General features: G+C 43.3%; 1 protein-coding gene across 7 annotated transcripts in view; it reads right to left on the minus strand.

The window, feature by feature from the left end:
• dmxl2 (Dmx-like 2) overlaps positions 1 to 12,620 on the minus strand; it is a 39,289-nt gene that overhangs the window by 6,261 nt on the left and 20,408 nt on the right. For 3 of the 7 annotated variants that reach the window (XM_071489039.1, XM_071489038.1, XM_071489037.1), the window contains exons 26-46: positions 11,956 to 12,066; positions 11,617 to 11,786; positions 10,669 to 10,766; positions 10,381 to 10,546; positions 9,681 to 9,945; positions 9,324 to 9,526; positions 8,767 to 9,150; positions 7,936 to 8,118; positions 7,519 to 7,815; positions 7,213 to 7,404; positions 7,029 to 7,105; positions 6,592 to 6,722; positions 5,724 to 5,969; positions 5,211 to 5,396; positions 4,779 to 4,862; positions 3,287 to 3,477; positions 3,018 to 3,151; positions 2,841 to 2,926; positions 2,540 to 2,741; positions 2,039 to 2,156; positions 633 to 698 (exon numbers count right to left, since the gene is read on the minus strand). In XM_071489039.1, coding sequence (XP_071345140.1) covers positions 633 to 698; positions 2,039 to 2,156; positions 2,540 to 2,741; positions 2,841 to 2,926; positions 3,018 to 3,151; positions 3,287 to 3,477; positions 4,779 to 4,862; positions 5,211 to 5,396; positions 5,724 to 5,969; positions 6,592 to 6,722; positions 7,029 to 7,105; positions 7,213 to 7,404; positions 7,519 to 7,815; positions 7,936 to 8,118; positions 8,767 to 9,150; positions 9,324 to 9,526; positions 9,681 to 9,945; positions 10,381 to 10,546; positions 10,669 to 10,766; positions 11,617 to 11,786; positions 11,956 to 12,066 — 3,590 coding nt within the window. The remainder of the gene's footprint in view (positions 1 to 632; positions 699 to 2,038; positions 2,157 to 2,539; positions 2,742 to 2,840; positions 2,927 to 3,017; positions 3,152 to 3,286; positions 3,478 to 4,778; positions 4,863 to 5,210; positions 5,397 to 5,723; positions 5,970 to 6,591; positions 6,723 to 7,028; positions 7,106 to 7,212; positions 7,405 to 7,518; positions 7,816 to 7,935; positions 8,119 to 8,766; positions 9,151 to 9,323; positions 9,527 to 9,680; positions 9,946 to 10,380; positions 10,547 to 10,668; positions 10,767 to 11,616; positions 11,787 to 11,955; positions 12,067 to 12,620) is intronic. The other 4 variants (XM_071489043.1, XM_071489042.1, XM_071489040.1 and 1 more) reach the window with 3 other exon arrangements.

Consider the following 12,620-nt stretch of genomic DNA (forward strand, 5'->3'; position numbering starts at 1 on the left):
AAGTACAGCCACATTCACAAGGGGAGTGGAGCAATCATATAAGGATGTAACATGTAGAAGTATACAATTAAATACTGACAACTTTGAATGTTGATTTGGGTTTCCCCAGTGACGACACCCTACATGATTAGCAAGCCTCACACAGCCCTGACAGTGAGCATGCAAGTTAGTAGATCTACTTTCTGAAAGGGGAGCCTTTTTTTTTTGCTTTTGGTCCAGCAGAATCAGTCCAGCTAGAGGGGAGAAAGGAGTGAGAAACACAGGGAGACGTGTTATTGGTAGGGATCGCATGTGAGGTTATGAGAGTGGATGCCATAGGTGTCCCAGTGAGAGGGGAAAGATCAGACATTAGATCTAAGCGTAAGAGCCTTGAGTAGATTTTATGCCAGAAAGATTGCCAGAGCAGTCACTTTCAGTCCAAGCTGGAGAGGATTCATTAAGAGATTCACCCAGTTTGGTGCTGCCTCTTAAACATAACCTGCAAACCTGAACTCTGTGCAGCTGTGCAAATACAGTAATTATTTTTAAGTTAATGCACTTGCTCCTTCAAGCTTGGCTTTGCAGTGACTCTTCCAGACAGACAGACGGACAGACAGAGCCAGGGCCTGGGCCGGTACAGTAAATGATACTACCTTATAGGGACTGCTAGCTCCTGCTATGCAGTTTGGGCTTATACGGTCCATATGGTTCTCTACAGACTACACAACACACACAGAGGCAATATAGACACAGAACACACCAACACAGCACGACACAAAACACATGCACAAACACAGAAAAATAAAACATGGAATGAAAAGAAAACAAAAAAAAGGTTGACAGGATCTTTGACGTATACTTGGTGATAAAATGTAAATAACTCTAAACTTAATCCATCTCTTTAGCACAGAGTCATGTAGTGGGGTGAATGGAGATATGGACTGTGGATGTGATTGTTACAGTTTAATTTGAAGTAATATGTTTACTTTAGTTAGCAAAAACTGAAATGAATGCAGCAGTCTGTGATGAAAGTGATTACGTAATGAATAGCCCCAGACATCAGAGATGGCAGTGAACTGTCCTGCTCTTGATTACAGATGTCTGAGGAGTCAAAGCAAAGATAACGACAATAGAAAAATATCAACAACAGAGATAAATGCTCAGTGAGCACATCTCTGTGTGAGCAGTTCTCTGTGTATTACAATGAAGTGATGGGTTTATATAAATGGGTGAGAAGCGGGTTTCAAAGTAGCCCAAAGTATTCATATTTCTGTCATTTACGATGAGTGATCAGTTTAAAGGCCTCTGATAAAGACCTCAGTTAATCATCATCTCCAACCTTAAGTGTCTCGCAATGCAAAAGACTGAACAGAAATGAAATTCCTATATATACTGAATTGACCCAAATATATAGTCCTCTAACACAACAACAAAAAAACAGGTAAATGACATTCTTGTTTTAGGTAGCTTAGAAATAACACGTGTTATTTTTCCTCATGTTCTTACAAGTAGACAGATCTTCTAGGATTGCTTTTTTAGGCTTCTGCCATCTACTAACATGACATCCTGACACTGCATTTCTTGGCTGTATGCTAGTCATTTTATGACCACATGTATCTCATTAATCACCATCATTATGGGCCTCGTGTGGTTATTGTGGCCTACATTTAGCTACTTTTTTTCCCCCATACACTAACTCTGTCTTTAGAGACAGTAAGTCGTACCAGTCAAAGCAGTAATTTTGCTTTACAAATGACTTTCCAACCTCTAGTAGTTAAATGCAATAAATGTGCTTTTAAAAATGTGATATTTGTATATATTTGGGCCAATACATACATTTTGTTTGGGGGAGTGAACTTGATAAATAAATAGATAAATAAATAAATGAATGAATGAAAGAATGAATGAATGAATAAAAGTAAAATGCAAACATTCTGAAGTAAATATGAACTAACGTGACTGTTAAATAAAACAAAGGCAGGTTTAATCTTCTTAGCTAATGAACACTGAGTTGGGGAAAAAACAAGCAGACACTGTTTTGTGCATGTGGGGGACTGACCTCACTCTGCTTCCTTTTCTTAGTGAAGATGTAACGGATCAAAGTCTCCTGAAGAACTTCCTGTTTGACCAGGAAATGCCAAAGACGTCGGGCTGGAAAGGACTGGTGGTTCTTTGTCCTGAAAGAAAAAATATGGACAAAAATAAGTTGATCACATGTGGCGGCAACAACTGACAAACTAATTTAACTTTATGGCGGAGATTATAGATAATTAATTAATTTAATGTTTGCATTTTTTTTTGTTATCTGTGAATATCTGTGAAGTGACATATTGTATTGTACTGTATTTTATTGGTCTCGTTCTTGGGGGCATCAAGTATGGATGATTATTGGAATTGATTAGCCGTATTCAGGTTAGTATAGCAGTGGTAGTTTGGCCATCACATCGATTCTGAATTCAAAATAAAGTCAAGCAAAATTTTGGTGTTGTGGTATAAAATCCAGCCCTAGTGCGTGATGTGTGTCTATATTTTGGTGTACTGTATATGATTTCATACTCACTTGAAGGGTGTGTTGTCTGGCTCCAGCATGGCCTTGTGCCGGAGTATGGCGGGGCCACCTCCTGCACTGAGGTCAGTAGGGTAAGTGTTGATGTAGTTGGGAGGCGGGCCGTCAAACTTGCTCATTCGCTCCAGCAGAAGCTGCTCCCAGTTCTCTAAAGTCTTCAGCACAGCGTTGCTGAGTGGAGAGGTGACTGGCAGGTCTGTGATACAAACATGTACACATACAGATATACAGCAGATACTGTATAGAGGCAGCAGCAATACCAGTGAGTAGGCTCAGCAATGAGGCGAGTGTGTACCTGTGAAGTCAAGGCCAGTGAGAGGGAGGAAGCTCTTGACGTTGTGATGAGCCAGTTTCACCATGACCAAGCGGATCAGAACCCAGCTGTGGACCACACAGACAAACAGGCATGAAGATTCAAATCCGAAGCACGGGCTCCAAAACTGGATGGCATAAAAATAAGAAAGGGCTCTACCTGTAGGAGTTGGGGTCAGAGTGCTCCGTTATCTGTGTGTCAGAAAGGAAGGCGTCGTCATCATCTTCATCGTCCTCTGCGCCGCTTTCGTCTGAGTCATACAGAGCATTGCTGTCTGACAGCGGCAGGAAGGGCTGAGAGGGAGGAAATAATGATGAACAAGAAAATGCAAATGAAAAAAAGACAGGCAGGGAGAGAGAAACAGCCTGAAGACTATGACCTACAGGTCTCATCAGTAAACTCCACATAGGTAGCATTCACTGACTTACTTTGGCCACAAAGTAGTCCCACATGCTCAGCTCTGGGGGAATGAACTTCTCCCTGTAGGTTGGTCTTTCTGTGGGCACTGGAGGTGGGTTGGCTGGCGTCTCCTTCACAGGGCGTCCAGGAACGAGCATCCTCATGTTGAACCTACGCCTGTATCGGTCCACGTCCTCTGCTGGGGGCTGCGGGGGAGCCACTGGTGGGGGGCAGGAGAAGAATGAAGAGATGGTATCTTTCAAATACAGTGAACTCTGATGAGGTTTATTTGCAGGAGACGAATACTAAGGGTGAGCTGAGACTCAGCGTCATTTTTTTTTTTTAAGCCAAGAAGGTCAAGAAATAGATCAGGAGGAAGTGAACTGCATCCACACAGAGCACAGTATACTGCACATCCATGATAGAGCTTAAAAACAGCCTTATTCCTGTCTAAAGTGTGGTTCCTGTCTGCAAATATAACTTTGAGTCCTATGACTTTGATAGGTCATAGCACACGGATGGAAATCAATACACTTGGAAAAGAGGAGATGCAAATGCACAAATACAAACATTTAGGATGGAGGCACAGGGCAAGACACACTAGGCTGTGCACAAACCTGCACCATTATCCTGGGTGACTATCTCTGGCATCGCACCAGACAAAACAAGACAAGACACAAACCAGAGTAGACAGTGCAGTTAGACACACAGATACTACACAGACCATTACACAATTGAATCAGCAAATATTTGATGTAGTGTGTGGCACAAAATACACACAGAAAACACATCAAACAACAATGGCGAATTTGTTGAGCGGTTGTGTGCTAAGCGTTTTTTGTTTTTTTTTGTATCCACAGCCCTTGAAGGAGGCAAACATGATGAGTGATTGGTGAATGTAACATGTTTATTTTGTTTAAGAAATGGGTGTTCATTAGTACATGATAGGGAGGCATCGACATGTAACATTTGTGTATGGCTGTGTGTTCGTGACATGCATGTACGCTTTTTGCCACAGCGCTCAAAAAGGGCAGAATTTAACATTTGGCAAAGTGACTCCTATCAACAGGCTGGCATTTGAGAACCCCCCCCCCCCTCCCCCTCGCACACACACCTCCTCCTCCTTCATCCAGCTCTTCAGAAGGCTCTTGGCTTTGCTGAGAGCTATCTCTGACTCTACAGTGATATAGAGTCTAAATGCCAGCCCATATCTTCCTCCCCCACAAATACAGTGTGAGCACAGATTACTTTGGCCTAATTAATATGGATGAACACTGTCCACAGACTTAGATTTATGCAGCGCAGCTACTCAGACATTGGCTTAATTTCTACAAATCTAAAAATCTGACAAACAGTCACACAAAAGCTACTATCAGTCTATGATTACCTCTACTACAAACTACTGATCCACTCACATCCCATTTAAACATTTAACGCAACAAACTGGAAAACACAGGACTAGTTGCTCAGCTCCAACTCTGCAGTGGGATTTCATTAGTGTAATAACTTCTCAAGGTGTACCTGGTTTAGTCTCAGATTCAGATTTAGTCTGAGGGGGCTGCTCAGCCTTGGCCTCTGAACAATCCTGGCTAGGCCCAGCAGTTGCTTCAGTGGTACAGTAGAAATGACAGAATGAGATGAGCATAGAGGACATTACAACATATACATGCAATGCAGTACACACGCACACACACACACACACATATAGACAGACAGACACACACACACACACACACATACAAACACACACAGCTGTTGGCTTGTCATAACACTGAACACAGATGACTATCTTCATAGCACTAGTGGGCTTTGTTGTTTGTAATGGGCATTCAGTAGTAGCTGCACAGAAGAGAGAGGGGTAAGTCAAGCATTTGCAACAATGCAAACCTGTACAATTACCATGCACTGCAATCCTGCAAACCAGCACTGCAATCCACCAGCCCAGTTACTCACAGCTGGCCTTAGTTGCAGGTGCCACAGCGCCCGACTCCTCTCCCCTCGAAAGGGGAGCAGGGGGTCGTTTGGGGCGCTGGGATTCAGTGGGGATGGGAGTGGGGTTTGGGGTGAGGCTGCTCTGCTCAGGTCTTCCTGTCTCGTCTTGAGACTCCTCTGGCCTGGCTGCCTCAAAATCAGCTGGCACTGGGACACAGGGCAGAGGGCACACTAACACAAGACACTACACAGGAGCAGCATCTCAGGAGCATCAACAGGACAGGACTAAGTTAATATCTGTGTAATTATGTAGATACACCCAGAGGGATGGAAGCATTGTCCCAGATGCATCTGATAAGTCAGGATGTAGAAAGCCAACAAATGGAAATAGAAGAAGACAATGGGAAGAGCATAATAGAGGGATAAGGACAGATAACGAAGACCACAGAGGAAGACTTAAGACAGCAAGGACATGATGGAAATAAAGGTATTAGGGATTAACTACTATAATCTATACTACTATAATCATTTCACCTGGTGGGGCCTCAGGTCTCTTTGGCTTAATAATGACTTTGGCCCCTCCTCCAAACACAGCGGCCCACATGCGGTTGTTGAGGGGATGTGCAGCCAGACGGAAGAGTTCATTGCTGCTGTGAGTGCCCAGGCCATGAATGAGCAGTGCAAGATAAACAGCCACGACCGCTTCACACAGCAGCACGTTGAGCCTGGGCTGGTCCTCCTCCCTGGCAGACGTCAACAGAGAAATCAGGGACGACACACCTGCAGAGAGAGGACACACACGGACACACACACACACACACACACACACACACACACACACACACACACACACACACACACACACACACACACACACACACACACACACACACACACACACACACACACACACACACACACACACCATTTGTGCAATAGATTAACCTCTAATTTGCAAAAATAAGTACCACAGACAAGCAAAAACACTATCTCTGCACAATCCACAATTACACAACTTTTGCACGATGCCGTGATCAGTCTGTCTTTCCGTTTCCTTCCCAGAGGCCATGAAGCTCCGATTATAGAACACCATCTGCCTCTCTGCATAAACACAGACTGCCTGCTTTGCTCGGCTCTGCCTCGCCCTCTGCTTCTCATACTGTCCCTCAATCATTTCTTTGATGCTCACTCATACTTCTGTGCATTCTGTGAGGAATAACTTCAATTTCTTTAAAACAATCTTCGAGAGAATCAAGACAAAAAACACAAAGACACAGCACCTGATAGAAAAGTTGTCCTTCTATGAAAAAAATAATTTATTTTATTTTCTGCCTTAACTATAAGGTCTAACTCAATTTGATCCCAAAATTGCCAGTGGTTGGGAAAGTGGGGGTTTTGTTACCTGGCCACTGAGCAGGAGCGGAGTTGGGAGTTATATGTTCTTCAATGCTTTCTGTGCGCAGTCGTTTCCTCTCACTGAGTAACAGGCCCTGGTACACCATCCCTGTAAACTGGTTGGCCTCTGTCTGGCTGCTGCAAAGCCAACAACAGAAAAGTAAACCAAGGAGTCACGCAAAACATACATATGCATCATTTTAGGAAATATGCTAATGGAGTCAGGGTGTGGTTAAGCCAAGCTTAGCGTCAAACAAATTTCCCAAATGTTTAACTACTACTTTAACTTACAATGATGCTGTGTACTTTAGGGGCTAAATTGTGAGACCAACACACAACAAAACAAGCATCTATCTATGGTGCTGTAAAGCATTTTTCATTTAAGGTAGAAAATAAAATCTTGCAGATTATTGAACCTGTGGCCCTGCATTGAGGTGCATTTACCTGTAGCTGTGGCTGTCACACAATGCTTGATAGACGCAAGCAGACAGAGAGGCTGCTAGTGTGTGTAGAGCATTCACCTGAAAACACACACATTTTATCATACGACATCAAAATGAACGGCTTCAGAAGACTGCTGCAATGAATGCTGGAGACTATATACTTAGATTTTTATTTGAGCTCTGACCCGATCATCCATGCTGTCAGGATGTGGTGGGGCCTCCATGAGGGTGATGGTGTGGAGGATGTCGTGAATGTGGTTGCTGAGGTGGAGAACAGGATTTGCTATGACCGTCTTGGTGGGGGCAATGCAAGCTGATAGCAGAGGCAGTGTAGTCGGCAGAGGCAGAGGAGACTGCAGCTGTTTCACTGTGGTCTCCTGCAGGGTGAGACAGGACGATGCAGATTTGCTTTTGCTGAACAGAGATTTTGCATGAAGCATATAACATATGTGTGTGTGTGTGTGTGTGTGTGTGAGAATGTGCATGTGTACCTGCTGGCTCTCCTGCAGAAGGAACAGAAGCTCCATGCGAACAGAGGTGACTCCGCCTCCCTTGGCTCCGTGAAGGCTGCAGTAGGACAGAAAAACCCTCAGCAGGGCCTGGTTCTTCCTCAGCCATGCCTTGCGCCTCTCAGAGTGCTGCTGCTTGGCCTGAAGACGACGTCGCTCCATCTGGTGACGCTCATAGGCCCCGGCCTCCGTCTGCTCCAGGGCCTCGTCTGATATGTCCACTGATGCTGAACGCTCTCCCCAGCGCTCCGCCTCTGAATCTTCCTCCTTCCCCTCCACCTTTGTGTTAACAATATTTATGGTGAATGGTAAATGAGGAGGAGAAAAATGTTTTGCTAATATTTTGTACTGCATAATTATAAAGTTGCATAGACTACATGAAATATTATCAAAGTGCACCTTGTAGTTGCAGATCTTGTGCATGCCTGCTATTTCCTTCTCCAGCCAATTGTAAAGCTGAAAGCGGAGCTTCCCTCCATCCACCTCAAAGCCTGTAGCCAGTGTACGCAGCTCTGTCATCAGGATTTTTAGACAGGCACGGAACTTCAGCTGCTCTGCTATCACATCCACCTCTGACTCACCCTGAAATATAGGAGAGTGTGTTTAGAACTGTCTGAATTCACAATTCAAGTCCACGAGGCATCTCAGGCACACTGTCTGAAGGCTTCCACAGAGAGAGGACGTTCTGGGTGCAGACTTAAGCAAAAGTACCAATTTTTAGTAAAGCTTGCAAACTGCTAATTTGGATTCCATTAAGAACCTTTAAGAAAAACAATCTGAGATGAATTACAGGGTCAAGACATCAACACTGGTCTTATCTATGGTTGAGATTTTACAGTAATACTCTTTTCATGACCCAGTGTCACGTGAGTTCAGTGTCAGTTGAGTTCAGCCTGAGATGCTAAATCCACATGAGTTTCATTTAAATACTCATTTGGTTGTGAAAAACCCCATATCCCAAGTAACATAACAGGAACTGTCCTAGTCCAAGATTTGTCCTCGCATGACATCAGAATGACAGAATGTGTGTTTGCTGTTCTGGTTGAGGAGAGACAGTTTCAAGTTTGTACATAAAAAGTGAACTTTGCAAAAGTTTAGCTTGTACATTTATTTAGGGGAGATCTAAATAGAGACATTTACAGTGTTTTGTGTATGTATAATCACCCTATCCTATAATCATGCCAGTATTTGTACTTGTTGTAGAGGACATATTAGATATATTATTTCTACCTGTGAGTCTGCTCGCTGCAGTTTGGGCCCGCCACTCTCTCCCCCGTCTGCTTTAGTCTCAAGCTCTGGTTTCTTCATAGTAAGACCATCATCGTCCTCTTCCTCATCCTCCTCCTTGTCATCTTCCCAGTCCAGCTTCAGCTCATCTTCCTCCACCTTGACCATAGGCTGGCTCCAGTCCAACCCACCTACACTGTCATTTCCTCCCCAGGCAGGGGCTGCTGGGGAGCCCCAGTCTACGCCTCCCTGGGTGCCGTTTTCCAGGGGTTGGGTCGAGTTTATGTTGGCCTTGGATGAAGCTTTGCTGAGAGGAGAGGATCCAGATTTCTTGGTAACTTTGGGAATCTTGGATAGCACCTCCAGAGCCAGAACTGGGCAGCCCACCTACAGAAGATTAAACCATGTCTAGACACGTGCTACAATATGTAACCTTTGCATGTTTGATTTTGCAACTTACATTTTATCAGACAAACAACTGTTTAGAACAACTGTTCTAATATAAAAGGTCCAAACTTTATCAGAAGAAGTGGATTGAGTCATATTACTGATGAGCCCACCTTGAAGTGTGCGTTGGCAGTAGTGAAGAACAGTTTGCGCTCTATGAGGTTGATCTCATCTGCGCTGCTCTTCTCAGCAGTGAGGCCCACAGTTGTCGCTGTGCCTTCTGGATTTGCAAAGTGGCGACGGATGATCAAAGGATGTGTCCTCAGGTAGTTATAGAAACTAAACACCACAGGGTTGCAAGATTTCACCATCACGTCTAACACAGAGGGATGAAGAAGAGGGGGAGGAAAATAAAGCATTTAACTATACCATGCAATATGAATAATGAGCAGAGCAAACCAGGTTTCAGAGGATCTTGTCCCAATCTTGTGATCATGTAATACTGACTGAAATGTCTGCAACCAACTGACCAAGGTTCTCATCATCTTCTTTGGGGATTCGCTCCAACAGTGTGTCCAGGGCTCGGGTGTAATCCTTCATGATCCAGTAGGCTATGCTGCGGAGGAATGGGTCAGGATGCAGTCTGGAGCAGTGGTAACCACTCCCGTCCCTGTTACAGCCCAGGACCTTCTCATAAAGTAGGCCTTGGCAAGTGGATGAATTCTCAAAGTCAGCCTCATACAACCTCGCTACTATCATGGCTAACTGCAGATCCTCCATCTTCTCCAACAACACCTACACAACATGAAACAGCAGAGCAGAGTTGAGACTGGGTTAAAACTGCACTTTAAACAAGAAATGTAACTATGAATGCATTGAAGTACAGAAATTTAACACATTTTATTGAAAGTTATTTTCAAAGCTACCAACACATGGAGCTGACGCATACAAGGCTCATACTTCTATCTGTATATTTTGACTGTGTGCATGGGAAACCCGGGCCAAGGAAAACTCTTCAGCTTTTTCATGCATCTCATCAGTGTAATTTAGACTTCCCCCATGTGATTTACAGGCTGCAGAATTTTCAGCTCTCTGCACCAGACACACCCTCGCACTCCATATTGTATTTCAGATTGTTTCCATTGTGAGTGAAAAAAAAATTGTTGGAGCAAGTGCAACAGTACTCTGGGATTTATCTTGTGTGTAAAAGTGTATGCACGCTGTTCACACCTCTATGGCATCTTTGAGTGATCCAGCCAGTAGGAAGAAGGCAGCAGACTGTTCAAAGCGCTGCTTTCCCAGCAGTGAAAAAGCATTTTTCAGAGCTGCCTTTCGCCACCGGTCTTCACTGAAGTTGTTCTTGAAGAACTGAGTCATCTTCTCATCATGCTGAGACCTGAGAGAGAGAGAGAGAGAGACAGAGAGAGCGTGAGAGAAAACAATACAGCTCAGAGTCTTTGCTTAAATTAAACTATAACTCAATTTAGAATAACTACATGTTGAGAAACAGTGTCCTACCTGAAGAGCCCCCACAGAACAGCTTTCTTCTTCATAGCCAAGTAGAACAGAGCAGCATCTAAAGGGTCGTTGTGTCTCTGGAACGCAGCTTTACCTAACTGATTACACACAAACATTACAGTGACTAAATTAGCTTGTTTCAGTTTTTAATTATTGGCTGTAATGATGCTAAGTGCACTTCAAAGACAACATGAGAGTCAACATATCAAAACACTAACTGCAAATTATCACACATCATACAAATGTTCCTCTTATTTAGCTACTGTTAAACACCTATGTGCATTAACTATTCTTTTTTTTTTGCACTTTGCTCTAAATGTATACTTCACTGTAGGAAATAAGATAAGATAGTCTTTATTAGTCCCACAGTGGGGAAATTCACAAATACACAATATATACATACATACATACATACATAATACATTTCAGCTGGTTAATATAGAGAACAATAGATGACTCCAGAAATGGCACACTGACTTTGAATTTTTCAGTCAGTACAGGTCGAACTACCAGTGACAGCAACGCTTGATCTGAACGCTCTATTCTTAAAACTTTTAATGTCTTTTTTTTGTTGAGACCTGCTGGTTCAAATGTGTTTTTGGAATCTGGCACAACAGCACAACAAAGTACAATAAATAAACACATGAAGCATTCTAAGCTTTACTAAGCTGTTTCTGCTGATCAACCTACCTACACTGCAGAACTTTCTGCAAATGGCTTAAAATATCACAGTTAGCTATGATGTCCTGTGGAGGAGTCCTTATGTCCTTTTCTAGCTCATTCCCATCATTTACATCACTGTCCTCATGTTGTAAACTGTCAGTCAACAAAATACAAGATATGAAATTATACTGTACTTGCAGAAATTATACTGTACTTGCATCAACAGATGTTTTATTCATTATTCTTCTGAATCCTGTATTAATAATTCTGAATTTGTTCTGGTACCTTCTCCACCATTTTCCGCAGAGTGTTGATGTTGCGTATCCACCAACCCACTCCAACAGCTCTGAGCTCAGACCATTGTGGGTCGCCTCGCTGCATGGCTGGGATCATGTTCAGCAGCTCTTCTTCGGCTTCTGAGTGGAAGGCCCATGCAAAGTGGCATGTTGATAAGCCTGGTGCAGCAACAGACAGGGGGAGAGGGAGAAGGAGAGCTGAGGTTCATTCCCAAGATTAAATGCACCAGAAAACCACAACATCTGACAATGTAGTGGTACTGTTGTCATAAAAAAAATTATTTCATGTAAGTGTCACAACAGCAGCATAATGAGCAGTGTGTTTTACCCTGGTGGAGCAACTGCATGCGGTAGAGGGGGGGCAGAGAGGTGAGCAGGCAGGTGTGAAGACGCATGGCCAGCAGGTATCTCAGCCCACACTCGTCGAGAGCCTCACCACCTATGAAAACACAACACCAGGGAACTGTCAGCTTTGCCACCGTTACTCCACAGACCAATCTGTTAAATGGCAGCCAGAAAGCACACCACAAACTCCAGTATCACTTGAGTTCAGGGAATCCTGTCAGAGACTGTGTCTCTGGTCCTTGAACCTTCTTACCCTCTCTGTGCTTACTTAGCCCTGGAACAACCTGCTTATGTCTTCCTCTCAAAAGACTAAATAAATAGGATGGAAAATTGGAGAAAAAAGACAAAGATAATGGAAAAAAGTGCAGCGTCTGTTTATATACAGTTAAAGAGGAACAGTATAAGCACTGTTGTTTATGTTAATAAAGATTTGATGGCTGGAGATTAACTAAATCCAGGAACACACAATCAAGAAAAATTATGCTTACGTTTAATGTCTATAACCTTTAGTCAACTTTATCTCTTACCAAGGGTAACAGTTAATGGTAGACATTAAGGCGGGTCAACATGCCAAGTTACAATACAAGTCAATTCTGCAGGTATGGTTTTAACTTGTATCTTACTGTACCTACAAAAAAAGGCAATACT

The sequence above is a fragment of the Trachinotus anak genome, unplaced genomic scaffold (genome assembly GCF_046630095.1).
Source record: "Trachinotus anak isolate AG129_WGS33_773 ecotype Australia unplaced genomic scaffold, CSIRO_AGI_Tana_v1 ptg000011l, whole genome shotgun sequence".
NCBI classification, from domain to species: domain Eukaryota; kingdom Metazoa; phylum Chordata; class Actinopteri; order Carangiformes; family Carangidae; genus Trachinotus; species Trachinotus anak.